The sequence below is a fragment of the Alosa pseudoharengus genome, unplaced genomic scaffold, assembly GCF_046254945.1.
Source record: "Alosa pseudoharengus isolate Yale_2024_CS ecotype anadromous, Long Island Sound unplaced genomic scaffold, YU_APseudo_1.1 YU_APseudo_1.1_scf_10, whole genome shotgun sequence".
In the NCBI taxonomy this organism is placed as follows: domain Eukaryota; kingdom Metazoa; phylum Chordata; class Actinopteri; order Clupeiformes; family Clupeidae; genus Alosa; species Alosa pseudoharengus.
The window spans coordinates 4,058,544-4,075,147 of NW_027468565.1; the positions used below are offsets into that span (position 1 = coordinate 4,058,544).

At 39.0% G+C, this 16,604-nt stretch overlaps 2 protein-coding genes across 6 annotated transcripts in view; both read left to right on the plus strand.

Moving 5' to 3' along the window:
• spg11 (SPG11 vesicle trafficking associated, spatacsin) overlaps positions 1 to 6,658 on the plus strand; it is a 96,196-nt gene extending 89,538 nt beyond the window's left edge. For all 4 annotated transcript variants that reach the window (XM_076303185.1, XM_076303194.1, XM_076303211.1 and 1 more), the window contains 2 exons: positions 5,547 to 5,698; positions 6,291 to 6,658. In XM_076303185.1, the coding sequence (XP_076159300.1) occupies positions 5,547 to 5,698; positions 6,291 to 6,468 (330 nt within the window). In that variant the 3' untranslated portion in view covers positions 6,469 to 6,658. The remainder of the gene's footprint in view (positions 1 to 5,546; positions 5,699 to 6,290) is intronic.
• Positions 6,659 to 6,751: 93 nt separating this feature from the next.
• LOC143142387 (cellular retinoic acid-binding protein 1) overlaps positions 6,752 to 16,604 on the plus strand; it is a 30,779-nt gene continuing 20,926 nt past the window's right edge. The window contains exons 1-2 of one of the 2 annotated variants that reach the window (XM_076303251.1): positions 6,752 to 7,119; positions 11,599 to 11,777. In XM_076303251.1, the coding sequence (XP_076159366.1) occupies positions 11,610 to 11,777 (168 nt within the window). In that variant the 5' untranslated portion in view covers positions 6,752 to 7,119; positions 11,599 to 11,609. Of the gene's footprint in view, positions 7,120 to 9,810; positions 9,970 to 11,598; positions 11,778 to 16,604 lie in introns of those variants that run through there. The other variant, XM_076303242.1, reaches the window with a different exon arrangement.

Genomic DNA, 16,604 nt, shown 5'->3' on the forward strand with positions numbered 1-16,604 from the left:
GTGTTTGGATCGAGCTGGCCTTGTGGTAAGAGGGCACAGCTCGTCTAGACACGAGCTCAGTGTGGAGCAGAGCGAGTCTGTGGCCTCATTAACCTCCAGAGAGGAGAAGGTGTTGAGTGGAGGTAGACCGGAGGCAACCACAGAGGAAAAGTGCGTTGGAGACAGGTTCCGGATGTTGCGGCGGAACGTGACCATCGGCTGAGGAGCCGGAGGCTGTTCTGTCAGGCTGACGTTGAACCGGATGAAGAAGTGGTCAGAAAGATGGAGAGGCGTCACCGTGAGGGTGTCTGTGCTCAATTCAATGGTCACATGTGTGAATGTGAGTCCAGTTTTGATCCATAGGTGGCGCTAGAGTGTTGGGCATAGAGCATAGAGTAAATTGGTGAGAGTGATCATGGGAGGGTCCTGAATCAGTGCGTTGAATTTCATAACTTTTGACCAACGGTTACATTTTCGGCCAAATTTTGACCCGTTGGCGGAGCTAGAGATCCCAAAATGGCCATTAGTGATCATGGAACTGTCCTGAATCAGTGTGCCAAATTTAAAAACTTTTTACTTTCTATGGGCTGCCATAGATTCCCATGGCAGAAGTATAATAATAATAGGAAAAGCTAGTAACTCAATGGGTTCCTGCCACTTCGTTGCTAGGCCCCCGAAGATAAATGAAATTGATCTCATGATTAACATGAACAGCCTATAAATACATTCATTCAATGTGTTATCACCAGCATTTAAAAAAGCAATTTTCTTATATTTTATTCATTAATTAGTGCTGAAAAGGGGAGTTGTCTTCTATTCAGGGTCGTCTTATATTCGGGCCAATACGGTATATAGCTAATTTGGACTGTTTTTAGGCGGCAATTCCGACTACAAGGTCCTAAATTGAAACAAGCGATAATGGTACCAACTTTAAGAATGTTTCAGAATGCCACACATGCAAGTATGATCAGTTACAGACAACGATTGGCAGACAGAGCGTGATGTCTAGGCAGAGACACAGAGACTATTTTTGAGTCACATTATTGCAAATTTCATATGATTCATATATACTGTTAAGAACAAAATTATTCATACCCCTAGCAAATATTGATGTACAGTAATGTTGATTTTCTCTTCACCAATATGTTTGTTCTGACTGAAAATGACACTGCGACATGCCAAAAGGTTGTAAGACAATGTGGTAGAAACATGGAATCAAAAAAATAATCGTTTTTATCTTTTTTAGCATTTTTTATGAAAAATGGAGAAATTATTCATATAGCCTTTTTAAATAATCAATGGAAACATCTTTATTTGCATTAACAACTCTCAAAATGGTTCTTTTAATACCTACCAAGCCTCTCCATGTCTCCACAATGATTCTAGACTGCACCTTTTTAACAGCAATCTGGGTTTTGAGTCAAGAGCGAATATTTGCTATCCCTCTGGCCTTGTGCTCCCTTTTTTGACGGATTGAGGTCTGGACTATGGCTGGGCCACTCTAAAATGTTGGTATTGTTTTCGGTTAACAATTTCTTGCCTTGTTTAGCTATATGTTTTGGATCATTGTGTGGTTTAATGGTCCAATGCCCGCTATTGGGGCAGGTCTCTCAGCAAATTTCTCAATTTGCCCCTTGTTTTAGTGTTACCGTTTACTTTGAGAAGTTCACCAGGTCCCATTTTCTGAAATTTTTTTTTTTTCTATAGCTATTCTCCAAATTGTGGATGGTGTTTTGGTGGTTGAAATGTTCACTCTAGGGCTGGGCGATATGGCTGAAAACTATATCACGATATAAGTATTTCATATCAGTCGATATCGATAATTATTGATTTTTTATAAAATCTATTTCAGATAAGGACCAAAAGGGAAAAAAAGTTCAATTTCAACACTTATATTTTAAACTTAACCTTCCTCTGATTTTAATCACCTCAGTTATCAATCAAAGCAAACAGGGAAAAGAAATAGCAACAAAAACACTAAAATAAATAAATGTGCACATAAGTCTGAATGAAAAGCAGCACTGGTTGAAGCCTGGAAATATTGTAAACAAAGTAGCTTAATTTGCTAGTTTATCATACTCTACTGGTTAGACTGTTTAGTTTCCCCACATGTGTTTAAGTTTCAAATGAATACCTTTTCTTCTTGGGACAGGCCTGTTTGAGTCTTGGAAAGTACTTTTCCATTTGCATCGGGATTGAGATGATTACAACTTAGCAGTAAATTTGAATGGAACAGTTTTGAACAAATTCATGCAACTTGCTAATGATGCTAACCGGATTTAATAGCAATTTAGCCAGTCGTCTTGCACGATTGTGAATGTTTAGATTACGTGCATGCTGAGGAGGGATGCGCCTGTTGGGGAGAGAGAGAGAGTGTGTGCACGGAGCAAGGACTCATTGAGAGTCTGTGTTGAGGTAGGCCTACTTCTATCGCCTACTCTGCTGGAGTTGCACATAGCTACAATGCAAGATATATTTAGCCTATTTATTTATGGACAACGTAAGGAGATGTGTGTTGCTTTTAATTATCGAATGTTCTATCGAACGTATTTTTATTTAATATCGATTACATGTCTATTGCGATACATATCGCTATCGTTTTATCGCCCAGCCCTAGTTCAGTCCATCTCAAAATGGATCACTTGGTCATCTTGGATGCTGATCATGGATCACTCTTCTCCAAACATGCACAACTCATCTAAACCTTTATAAGGGCACACCTGGACAAAGAATTTAGCTTTCGCTGATTTTTTTGGACCCAGGGACATGGCCTGAGATTGGCATAAAAAAAGAAGCATTAAATTCCAATGACACCATGTCCATTTCAATTGTGGGGGATAGAAAAGTATTCTTTTGGGATGTTTTTCAACCAGGGGGACCTGGTGACCTTCTCAAATTAAACAGTAACACTAAAGCAAGAGGCTACACTGAGATTCTGGAGGAAAAGATCAGGCAGTGTGCAAAGAGACCTGCTCCAATAGGCATTATTGGACCATTAAACCATACAATGATCCAAAACATATAGCCAAACAAGTCAAGAAATGGTTAACAGAGAGCAATGTCATATTTTAGAGTGGCCCAGCCAGAGTCCAGACCTCAATCCGTCAAAAAAGTGAGTACAAGGCCAGAGTGATGGCAAATAATCGTTCCTGCCTCAAAACCCGGATTGCAGCTAAAAAGGTGCGGTCTACAATCATTGTAGAGACATGGAGCGGCTTGGTACGTATTATAAGAACAATTTTGAGAGCTTTGATTGCAAAAAGATGTTTCCAGTGATTATTTAAGGGTATGAATAATTGTGGACACGCCATTTTTCACGGCAGACATTAAAAAGAGTTTGGGAGTAGTAGGTTGAAGCTTTTGATAGTGGGTGTGGCTTCACCCCTATTTCCAATGTCTATACTACCCAGCTAATGTGTGACAAAATGAAAATAATGTAGCCTATGATCTATGAAGGGTTTGACAATGAAGATTTTTGCCTGTCTTTTACATTAAGGGCTTATGCAGCCCTTGCCACTTAATCTACTAAACCCCTCTTCTACTGCACTCCCCCCCATAAATGCACAAATAGGCTGACACCAGACATAATTTCACTGCATTTCTTACTTCCAGTAACTATATGCATGTGACAATAAACTTCCTTGCATCCTTGTATGTCTCTTGTTTTGGTAGAAACAAGAAGACATTTTTTTTCTAAACAATGAACAAATTGTGGGTGCACTTTTTGTGCATTAACTAGTCAATTATGCTGTTAACTTATGGAGCGAGATAGCTGTCAAAATATTCGTGTCCATAGATTTGATACACGTGCGTATTTGTCTGTAGCTGTGCATAAAATAAATATTTGTGAATTCTCGAATGAGTCCAGTCGTGCATAAAATATATTGTGTGTATTTTATCCATCAGAATAAGGATGGGAAAAAAATATGAATTCAAAAAATTACAAGTACGAAATCAAACTTTACAGTTGGCTTTCTTTGGTATGAGTACGACTTCGCACAAGTGACTCAACTGTCAAAATACGTCATCGGCGCATTCACAGGCATTACTTGTTGAGAAAAGAAACATAGATCGAGATCAAGACTGCGCATGCGCTGAGACGAATCCGGCGGGGGCAGTGTCATTACTGCGGGTTAGGCACCGCAGCTTGTAGTTGACATGTCGGCGCTAACGTTTGTGATAGCTACCTGTGGAGTTGAACTAATCGTCTTTTTTTCCCTTCGTTTTTTGGTTTACGATGTCGGGAAGAACCTGTTGTGTGTTCGGCTGTTACAACAGCAGTGGGAAAATACAGATATGGAACAAAAATATATAAGTTCACCCACCGTTATTACACAGCCTGCCCCCTGCGTAACACCATACATAAGCACTACACAGATTCCCAGGGCGAGCCGAAGACCAAGCTGTTCGTCAGAAGTGGATTGTGAACATCAACCGAAAGGATTTTGTTCCGAACAAACATATCACTGTAAGTTTTGTTTAACAGTATTAATCTTAAATCTTGCCAGTTGCCACAATGACTAGCATGCTGTTGTCTAGTCTTGCATGGCGAAACATCAGCTAACTTTAACGCTATCTATGTTGGTGTGTGACGTAGAAGCATAACTGTAAAGTAAGTGTGTGCTAGGAAATTCAACAATTATTCTGGCGACTACCGAAGTTCCTAGCACACACTTACTTTACAGTTTTGCTTCTACGTCAAATATTTGGTGCCATGTCTTAACACACACCAACATAGATAGCGTTAAAGTTAGCTGATGTTTCGCCATGCAAGACTAAACAACAGCATGCTAGTCATTGTGGCAACTGGCAAGATTTAAGATTAATACTGTTAAACAAAACTTACCGTGATATGTTTGTTCGGAACAAAATCCTTTCGGTTGATGTTCACAATCCACTTCTGACGAACAGCTTGGTCTTCGGCTCGCCCTGGGAATCTGTGTAGTGCTTATGTATGGTGTTACGCAGGGGGCAGGCTGTGTAATAACGGTGGGTGAACTTATATATTTTTGTTCCATATCTGTATTTTCCCACTGCTGTTGTAACAGCCGAACACACTACAGGTTCTTCCCGACATCGTAAGCCAAAAAACGAAGGGAAAAAAAGACGATTAGTTCAACTCCACAGGTAGCTATTACAAACGTTAGGGCCGTTTCGTCGGATTCGTCTCATCGCATGCGCAGTCTTGATCTCGATCTATGTTTCTTTTCTCAACAGGTAATGCCTGTGAATGCGCCGATGACGTATTTTGACAGTTGAGTCACTTGTGCGAAGTCGTACTCATACCAAAGAAAGCCAACTGTAAAGTTTGATTTCGTACTTGTCATTTTTGAATTCGTATTTTTTTTCATCCTTATTCTGATGGATAAAATACACACAATATATTTTATGCACGACTGGACTCATTCGAGAATTCACAAATATTTATTTTATGCACAACTACAGACAAATACGCACGTGTATCAAATCTATGGACACGAATATTTTGACAGCTATCTCGCTCCATATTAACTGATCTTATCTGAAATAATCTATTTTGTTGATCTGTTTTACTTTGTTTCTACAAGGTATTTGTAGTCACAGAAGCCTATGATTACAGTCCAGACTGGGCAGAGGTTTTTTACCAGAAGATCATCCTCAAAGGGGACTTCTTATTCCTTGAAGAATTTAAGCTCTACAGACCGCTACAGGCCAGTCTGTTTGAGGAGATTTCCAAAAAGTAAGCGTGTGTTTGTGTGTGTATGTGTGTGTGTGTGTGTGTCAGTGGTGCGTCGGTCCGATCACAAGCAGCCCGCGCTCGCCCAATATTTAAATCAACCCGACTGCAAATTGAAACGCAAATTAAATTAAATTAAGACAAAATTATACCCAATCCGCGATCCAACCCGCTTATTTAAAAAATATATAAGTGCGCTTTTGGTTAATGTAGCCTAACATGCAGTGTATCCTTATTGAGCTATGTAAAACTTTTACTAAAAAAATAAAGCTTTACTGAAGTTAAAGCACATACACTGTTTAAAGTCACAGACACGACGAACTAAGGTAACTTTTTTATGCGCATACAAATGTGCGAATCTACCATGGCAGGCGCATGACATCCCTTATCAAATGCTCACGAACACTGGCCACAAATTACCCATATATCATTAAAATATTTTTTTATGACTCATAACCGCAGATGACCGCTCAATTTCAGGCAACCTGCACACCACTGGTGTGTGTGTGTGTGTATGTGAGATTTACTTTTTTCATGATGAAAATTTTTATGGTTGTGTAAAATTGAATTTCATGTTGCATATTGTTGTTTCTAGGTTGACACAACACAGGCCCCCAAATGCCAGTCAAAACCTGAAGAAATTACTTCAGCACTGCGAGGATATCTACATATGCTATAAGCTGGCGTATGATCACAAGTTTTTTGATGTGGCCAACATGCTTCTACAAGACTCTAAAACTAGTAGCTATCTTAATGACAGGTTAATCAGTTGATTTTAGGGGTAAATGTGTGTCAAAAATGTATTCAGAATTTACATTTGTTTTTCATTTCCACCATAATACGATATGAAGATGTCTATTTAATATATATTTCATGATTCATGGTTTGGAAAATCTACCTTAACTTCTAGAGAGTAAATAAGCCGTGACAGGCTTTTGTAATAAACATTTATGCTAAAATGTAGCTGTGACAATTTCTTAGTTAATTTGTTTGTTACTTGTGTCCCTAGTTTCAGTAATATAATTATCATTCACCACGTTGTAAATTGGTGTTTTCACACTGTTTACTAAGAGAACATCTTTAAGGCAACACAATAGACACCTTCAATTTTTGTAATCATCCAGAGCCTAGGTTGGGTGCGTGCGCAACATGGGGTCAGAAAAATGGTGCAGCTAATAGACCGGCATGTTGAGCTGTCAAGGTATGTACTGTCATTGTTACCCAAGGGCTGCGAACCATACCTTAATAAATTAGTCTTAGCCATATATGTTTTGCTAACGAATCTCTGGCCACTTGCTAACGTCGTCTACCCATTTTGTTATGAGTTCAGGATTAGGCAGACAATTGCCATCAGCTATCTGGTTGACAAGCCCAGCGTGTATACATACACATGGCATGAACCGTGAAGGGGTCAGGTGAACAAGGTAAAAAAAAAAAAACTCATAGTTATCATTGTGAAACTCTCTGAGTTAATTAACATTAAGACAATTACTTTTTGTATCTATACCTATCTACTTAAATATGTGCTACCCACACATGGTAGGTCTAACTTCCAAATATGTACAGTACATTTCGTAGAGCTAGTGTGTAGGGTGTTAAGATAACTTATCTTATTTTTACATTTAGTTTGTTTAAAGCAGATGAGGATGTTTCTCTATTAAATGTATTTTTAAAAAAATAGACAACCCAGTCTGTCTGCAGTAGGTTACAGTTTTTTTTCAATCGCTAACAAGCGCTTACCCATACAGTACTTCAGATACTTTTTCTAAACTCTTAACACAGACTCACACCTACAAAACACAATTGGCCAAATGGATCATTTCCCTCTCAAAAACACATTTTGTTAAATATATACTAACACATCTTTCTCTGCAATAACTAATTTTACCAAAACACTGGAAATCTGACTCAAAAAATAACACTTGTTTTCACTTCACAAGGTACATGCAGTCAATCAAAGTACACCAGGTTTCAAAATACTGGCTATTGTTGACATTACAAAAACTGCATAGACTTTTATGTTTCAGTTTTACAGGTATTTGCATGCAAAACATGCAATCCACCGTTTTTACACGAAATTTCTTGGTATGTATGTCCACATGTAATGTTCACATTCAAAAGCATTCCAGTAAAAAGCAAATCATTTTCCTTTACTGTTTACTACAGGAGGTACAGTAGAAATACTGTTTACAGTATGATAGAACAGAAAAAGTTTTACAGTATTGCTTACAGTGAACAAAATATCCATGAAACACACAAGAGCATTCTGAACAAAAAAACAACAGCAAAAAGCCCAGATAAAAAAAGGGGGGGGGGGGACTAAAAAAGCACAAAATTACTGTATCTAATCTCTGCGATCTTCAGGTATAGGCCACATGTTTTCATCAACATTGCATCTGATATTACAGTATCCAAGGCGATGCGAAAACCCCTTGGTAGCAGAAGCAGAGGTTTTTATACTGTATCTAAGGTTTGGAATATTGTTTTTGCTATTGTGGGACGTTGTGTGTTAACATTCGTAAATACTGCAAAAACAATCCATAATTTTCTTAGGAGGTATAGCTTGTTTGTTAAGAAAATGTAAGCATTGTGGAAATGTGTTCACTGACTGCATATTGTGTGAAAACGACATGAAATGTGTGAATGGTATGGCCAAAAAATAATGTAATACTCGTCGTCTGCTGTAGAAAAGAAATGTGAAATTAACCAGATATATTTTTCTGCAATGTTGAATCCATCTCAGAAAACCAATAGGCTATTGGGTATACATTTTTCATTGCAAAAAATAAAATCGAACCAAGTTTAATCTTATTTTAAGATTTTAAAAATCTATTTGGTATTGTTTTTAGTAGGAAGAGACTTACCTAGTGCTCTCTCGAAAGAACATTTTGACTTAATTTAACAAGACTTTGACTTATTTTAAGGAGTCAAGAGAAGACCAATTTGGTCAACGCACTGGCAGCCAAATTTGCTTGTTTTTAAGACAAAGTCTTCTTAAATTAAGTCAAATAATTTTACAGGAAAGTGCTAGGTAAGTCTCTTTATACTGAAAACAAAACCAACTAGATTTGTTGATCTTGATATAAGTTTAATAACACTTGGTTAGATTCTATTAGATAAGCAGTTTTTGCAGTGTTGAAACGTAGAAGCACAATACTGAGGATTATCTTCAAAATCAGTACTCTCCATGGTATCCTCAAGTCCCAGATGCTGTATGCAGAAGGCTAGAGAGGGATATACAAAGATGGGGGAGTGAACAGAGATATATGGAGTATACACTTCCCCGAGCGCCGCTGTAGCAAGGCAGCTCACTGCTTTGGGTTAGTGTGTGCTTCACCTCACTGTATGTTTACTGTGTGCTCTGTGTGTTCACTAATTCACGGATGGGATAAATGCAAAGACCAAATTCCTTGTATACGCAAGTATACTTGGCCTAGAAACCTGATTTACATTTACACACTAACACACTAAACAAACTGTGTATGTGCCAGGTTAAATCATTTAACACTTGAAAAAGGAGACAATATTGCACTGTGGCTGGATGCAAATTCAGTGATTTCTACATAGTATTAATGTATGTACAGTGCAGATAAGTATACATCTAAAATGTGTGTGAAGGAACACAATTAGTCAATCTAGAGGTCTACTTGTAAAAGTCAAGAGGTGGGGAATGCTGCCCTTGTTAACCCTCAGTGTTTCCAATTCTTCTACATAGAATAGATTCCACTCTAATGGGCTTTACTTTCTAATACTGAAATAGGAATGTTATATCAATCAGTTTTTTAAAAAAAATCTGAAATGTTTTAATAAATTATTATTAATTTATTTTAGTTAGTTAGTTATTCAGGATCTTACACAGCTTACATTCTCTCCATGTGCTTTGCCAAAACTGTTCTTGAGAAAAGGAAGAAACCTTGAGCAGAGACCCATTAAAAAAAGTGGGGGGAGGGGGGCAGGCATTTGTCTGTGGCTCGTCTGGAAGAGAGATACGATGATGAGAGGGGAACAAACAAGCGATGGATAGAAGGGAGGAGGAAAAGAGGATGACTGCTAGTGAGGGGCTGTGCTCTAAATGAGAGGGTGAGTGAGTGCAAGAGCTGAAGTCAGACGGAGGGGGAGAGACAGAGACATTCAGACAGGAGCAAACAGCTGAGTCCCGAAAATTATTTTTTTGAAAATCATTTCTGCAGTCAGCTCCCACAAGATGACCAACTTTGCAGGGACCTGGAAGATAAAGAGCAGTGAGAATTTTGATGAACTTCTGAAAGCCCTGGGTAAGCTTTTCCTGTCATTTCCCAGCCTTTACCAAGAAAGGCTGTGCGAGCATCACTGTATGAACCAGAGTAGGCATGCATTATAGAGCTCTCACATGGTGGCTAAGAACCACCCACTAAATGGTGCAATAGCTCTGACCAGTGTCAAATAAAATGTTTGTGTAGTTGTAGAGGATGTCAAGTAAATAAATATCAATATTAATTGTTTGCATGTAGGTCAGGGTTGTGGACAGACATACCAACAGCCGTATGAATTTCTGTCTACCGCATTGCCTTCGGTTTGTTTTGTTTAACAAAGGCTTTATTCAAGAGGAGCACACACTGATCAGAGTGTCTGCCATAGAAATAGTTTAAGTGGGTCAGGCATTTGTGTAACAACATATATGCAACTGATTTCCAATTAGTGCAGAGACAAAACCACAAACCATTTAACAAGTCATTTTTGTGGCAATAAAGGCATTTCGTTCATGCCATATTTCAGTGCACATTTGCCGTTCTACTTTGATAAATGCTACTGCAATGTTAAGAAATATAAACTTCCTCTTAAGTTCAATAATGATTAAAATGCATCCTACTCTGATTTGTGATGTGTTTAAAGAAATGAAATGCATGTATTTACACTTTTCAGATCCTTTTTTTTAGAGAAACCCAAGATATCGAAATCATATATGTGTCATATCTAGTCATATAGTTGTCGTCACTATCTGTGAAAAAATATTAATGAAAGATGGGTCCTATTTGACACAATCTGGTTGCCTATGTCTCTCAACTGTGCCAAAAAACATAATGTGCAAGCTACATTTGTTACTGTATATGTGGCAGCTCAAGTCATTCCAAATAGCAGAGTGCAGAGTACAAATACAGAGACAATGAAATGCAGTTAGCATCAGAGTGAAGAGTACAAGTACAGAGACAATGAAAGGCAGTTAGCATCTAACCAAAAGTGCAAACAGCAATGTGAACAGTATAGACAGGTAGTGCAATGTAAACAGTATTGTGACACAGTGCAGTGTAGCCGGTAGTATATAGTTAAGCAAGTGCAAGGGTAGTGGCACCTCCTTGTTGTCTCTGTCCTGTGGTCCATGGTCGTGTACAGTATGGCTTATGAATAAATCCTTGAATGTCATCTGCACAAAAGCCTTATTTAGATCACTATTGATGCACCATGCAGGTTACTCCATACCAGATCATTTCTCCAAATCAGAACTTTATACAGAATACTGTAAAACTCACCCTATAAGCTCATAAGGCAGAAGCAAAACCATACAACTGACCAAGAAACATACATATCAACTTCACTATATAATTGGGCAAGTAGTCAATTTGATGGTGTTTAGGTCCATATATTCTTAGGCAAAACCTTCAAAGCTAGAGTATGATCTCGTTATCCTTTTTGCTTTAAACCAGTTTGCTACTATAAGAAATAAGTTAACATCATGGAATATACACTTAATATGAGCAAGGCAGTATGTGAAACAGATTTGCATTGCACAGAACAGTAGCCCCAACCAAACAGGGGCATGTAAGTATATTCCTCATCCAGCATTCAGTTGTTTTTGTTGATGCTTGGACTGAGGATAAGAATTCAGTGATGGTCTTAGTCTGATGAGGGTTTTTGTGCTCATACAGGTGTAAATGCCATGTTGAGGAAAGTGGCAGTGGCAGCTGCCTCTAAGCCCCACGTGGAAATCCGCCAGAATGGAGAACAGTTCTACATCAAGACCTCTACAACTGTCCGCACAACAGAAATCAACTTCCACATTGGAAAAGAGTTTGATGAGGAGACTGTTGATGGGAGAAAATGTAAGGTATGTACAGCAAGTGGAATCAAAGGCCACAAAGTGACAACAGCAATAACTGCAACACCAAAAGGAAATCCAGTGCTTACATACATGACCTATTGTTTATCATTTTGAAAGGAGTTGTAATTCAAAACAGCCAACCACAAATCAAATGTTGCAATACCTCTGACCATTGTCAAATAAGATTATTTTTGTAGTTGTGGAGGATGTGAAGTAAAAATATCTGCTTGATATGTAGGGCGCTATTTGAAATACTACTAATAATAGGGCAGCCCGGGATATAGACTGGCATACCAAAAGCTGCATGATTTTTTTTTGTCTTCCACATTGCCTTTGGTTTGTTTTGTTTTGTTTAACAAAGGCTTTATTCAAAGGAGCACACATGTCTACCATAGAAATAGTTTAAGTGGGTCAAGCATTTGTGTAACAATATATATGCAACTGATTTCAGATTAGAGCGCAGACAAAGGAGCAAACCATGTAACAAGTCATTTGGTGGTAATGAAGGCATTTCCTCAATGTCATACAATGTGTACAAATTTACCATTCTGCTTTGATAAGCACCACTGGAACGTTAAGGACTACATTTCCTCTGAACTTTAATGTGAAATAGAGAGAAAACAGACATAACTTTGGGATAGTTTTGGGTAATTGGCCAATTATCAACCCAACATTTTTTAGAATGAAGGCCCACCCAAAGCCAGTTGATTCACAGAATGGCCCTTCAAGGAATAGCAGTGGCGATGGAAAAGTAATGACGATGGGGAAAAAGGAGTAGCCATACAGAAATGGCAATAGGGAAAACCGGTTAGCAAAAGCAAAACAAAAAACAAAAGCAAGCAGAAAAGGCAAATGCAATAGGGAAAACTATTTATATTTCAAAATGTTCTTTTTTTACTTTTTTATTTTTCTTATTTATTCTTTAATGTATTCCTCTTTGTATTTTCAGATTTATTTTCTTATTCTTTTACAGATTTACTATTTTTTGTAGCACTCCATAGTTGTCATTGTGTTACAGGTTAATTTGACAGGGACTGGAGATTAAGATGGTGTTATACTGAAAAGGGTTGTGCATCTTGATCATACCACCTTGCAGCCATGTGATAGATTTACTCCTCTCTAGATCAAAGCTTGTAGTGCACCACTGTATCAACATCATGCCTTATGTCAGGTAAGGCTGAACTCCTTGCAGAGCAATTAGAACTTGATAAAATCCAATCATTTTGATGCAATCATGTCATTGTGGACATTATTATTGGTATCTATTATTGCTATCTGTTTATCGGCATACCGTTTCTATTGAATGATGAGGAATATCATTTAAAAGGAATTCCAGCCAAGTGAGAGGCTATGGGATGACCTGATTCTATGAGTAAAAAACACACTCATCTTCACTGTTGTTAGCCTGAGGACAGATAGGCAGACAGACCTAACAGTGCCGTGCCAAACAAGATCAGAGCTCTGTTGATGAAAAACCAGCTGCTGGCTATGTCTGCTAATGTAAATTAAGTCTGAAGAGGAGAGGACTTTTTATCACAGCTCTCTAGACGCAGACGCCATCATTTGTGTTGGATAAATGGAACCTCAGCCTAGTGCTACAGTGCCGCATACCCCCTGCTGTCCCTCACTGTGTTGGGACTGGTCCAAACCAAGCCCGTGGCAAAATGGATTACACATAAAAGGACCAGTGGCATAGAGGAAAGAGCTGAACTACGCAGACAAGAGGTTAGAAGTGTCCTCTAATCTGTTGAAGAGTGGATGTGTGGGTTAGCACACTGGCAGAAACTTTCTCCTGGTAATGCAGTATTAACAATCAGACAAATCTTACCAGAACAAAAACAAGCTCTGTTGATAAAGAAAGATATTTTAAAAGATGTTGCCACAAAGACACAGGAAACTTTGGACCATTTTAGCTTTGAGCAGAAAGCATTCAAGCCTCAGAGAGTGACTTTGACTAATTGAGTCTTTTTAATAAGCAGGTTGCTATAGAAACAGTCTTTTCAACAGCTTACCTACCACAGAGAAAAGAAAGAGTTTTGTCTATGTCAGAAATGGAGGTGCGCTTAATGTTCTATCAAATCCAGGGGCGATTCTAGACCTAGAGCTTTGCTGGGGCACAGGCCCCCAACTCCCAATACATTAAAAAAAAAAAAAAAATAACTGTGCGCGCAATATGAATAAATGGCTAGCCTGATTTGGACCATCACATATCTCCCCTAGGTCACAGACATCCTCCTCCATACTCTGAATAGTTTTACGCCTAGCCCCGATCATGTCCTCATCCGTTTCTTGCCTGTCTCTCCTCCTCCTCCTCCTCCTGCCTGGTATTGGACTGCCCAGCCTGTGCTTTCTCCCCTCTCTTCTCCCTCTCTTCGACCTTCTCCTCCTCCTCCAGCACTCTCTCCCTCAATTGTTGTAGCAGCCACTATCCAGCAACATCCAAACACATAGGCATAAGTAGGCCTATACTCACATGCATTAATTTAATAGGCTTTCCTACTAACACAAGGGAAGCTTATTTTTAGTCAAAAGTGAGATATACTTCCCTCCCAGGCAAGGGTCCTATATACATCCTGGCAATACTGCAGTTCTTTGTAGCTTAAATAGCCTACTAAAGCCTTCATACTGACTTTTGGTGATAATTTGCAAATGTAGCCTATAATAATCTACACAGATGGCTATTCTGATTCTGTGTATATTATTATAGGCTACATTTGCAAATGCAGCAAACTTATTTAAGTTTGCCATTAAACCATTGATCAAATCACAGCACTGGCTATTACCAGCATAAATGTTAATGTTACCGTTAATGTGGGCAAAATTATCATACCTCCCTCATCCTCCTCACTGTTCCTCTCCCTCTGTTCAGGAAGAATTTCTGATGTCCATCTCTGAATAGTCAGAAGGCTGTGTTTAGTTTTACAGTAGGACAGCTTCACAAACAGTATAGGCTACTTTTACAGGAGTCTCTACAGTATACGTATAAATCCTTATTAATTGTCCGCATGTGTGCATGCAGCCTACGCATGGTGTGAGTGTGTGTGTGAGGGAGAGAGCACAAGCTGGTAAACTGCTGCTAAATTTAGGCTACAATGACGCTAAGCATTGAAAAACAGATGCTAGTTATGTTATGTTACCCTAACACTCTCTAACAGCGATCAACTTGTAATTTTTTCTGTCAAACAAGTTGTGAATTTGTTGTAACATTAAACAGGGGACGACTTACTCTATGCTCAAAGTGATTCCACAATCCACAGTGTATATGTGTGCAGTACAACGAAACACTTGGAAGAATCATGTGAACGATTTTCATTGGTTGTTGCGTTCAATCTTAGCCAGCTATAGAGGTGCTATTTCCTGATTGGCTATTATGGCCCCTTTCTTTATTCCTTGTTTTTTTTTTATTATTGGCTGGTAAGTGACAGACTCGAGCCATGATTAAAGCAGGCACGGAGATGCGCTCATGAATGCCGTTTCCAGCTAGAGCCGCGCTAGAATTTTACTGGGGCACTGGAGACTTTTACTAAGGCACGTGCCCCAGTGAATAAGGTCTAGTGACGCCCCTGATCAAATCAACGATGTTACATAGCAAATGATCCGTTTTTAATGTAGTTAAGGGACTGTACGATATTTACCGGGGGGGGGGGGGGGGGGGTCGTCAGGGGGGGGAGGGCCTAAGATAATTTTTTAAGCCTTAGGGGAAGGCCCAGGAGAATTTTTTTGGCCTGGGGGAGGGCCGAGGAAAATTATTTTTTCCTGATCCATGATATTTTTTCCCCCTGATCAATGATCCGTTTTCGATATTTTAAAAGGTTTGTAGGCCAAAACATGATTCACGTCTCTTTGACAGAGTGGGCGAGTCCAAAAAGTCGCAACCCTACCTGAATCTCCCACAACTCCCCTCGTAAGCTTGCAGGTCACCCGCGGTTATGAGTCATAAACCAAATATTTTAATGATATTCGGGTCATTTGCGGGCGGGTCAGTTAAAATTAATTAAATATATATTTTCTACAAATGGGGGGAAAAGCGCTATAGGCTATAAGAAATATTGGGAAAAGTTCTTAAAGAAGATGACAGTAGTAGAAGTTATGGTCTATGTAGGCCTACTTCTTGCGAAGCCATTTAAAAGTATGACAGCTGAAACTGAAAAAATAAAATAAATCTTATGGCACAGACTACACAGCCATATCTACCGGGTATAGGTTCGCGCATGCATAAAAGTTACCTTAGTTCGTTGTGTTTGTAACTTTAAACAGTGGATGTGCTTTAGTAAAGCTTTGTGCTTCATTCAGCATTTTAAACCAGTTCTTACGCTAACGTTTTGACCAGCAATGTATCTCTCTTGCCTACCTTGCCTCCCCATTTCTATTTTCGAAAGAAGTACCTATGTCCATGGCCAAATCTTATCCTAGTGTTCTAATCCTTGGTGGTTGCGTGCGTGCTTGCGCTCTTATTCTCATTCTCTCTCCTGCGCAAACATTATGTCCTGCATGCCTGCGTGTAGTTCTACTGCATAAAGTTTCGCAAATAAATGTTTTACAGAAATGGACTACTGCATGCAGGCTATAACCAAAAGCACACATTTTGTAAATAAGCGGTCGGGTATAATTTTGTCCTAATTAATATTCGCGGTCCGAGTTGTGGTCGGGTTGATTAAAATATCGGGCGACCACGGGCCGCTTGTGACCAAACCCACGCAACACTGGTTTGTAGCCCCGTGTGTGTGTATGTGTGCTTATGACATTTGCTGGCCGTTTTAACCTTGTAAACGTCATTTTTCGACCCGTTTTATTTTATTCACGTAGGGGGCAGGGCCTAGGAGAATTTTTTTG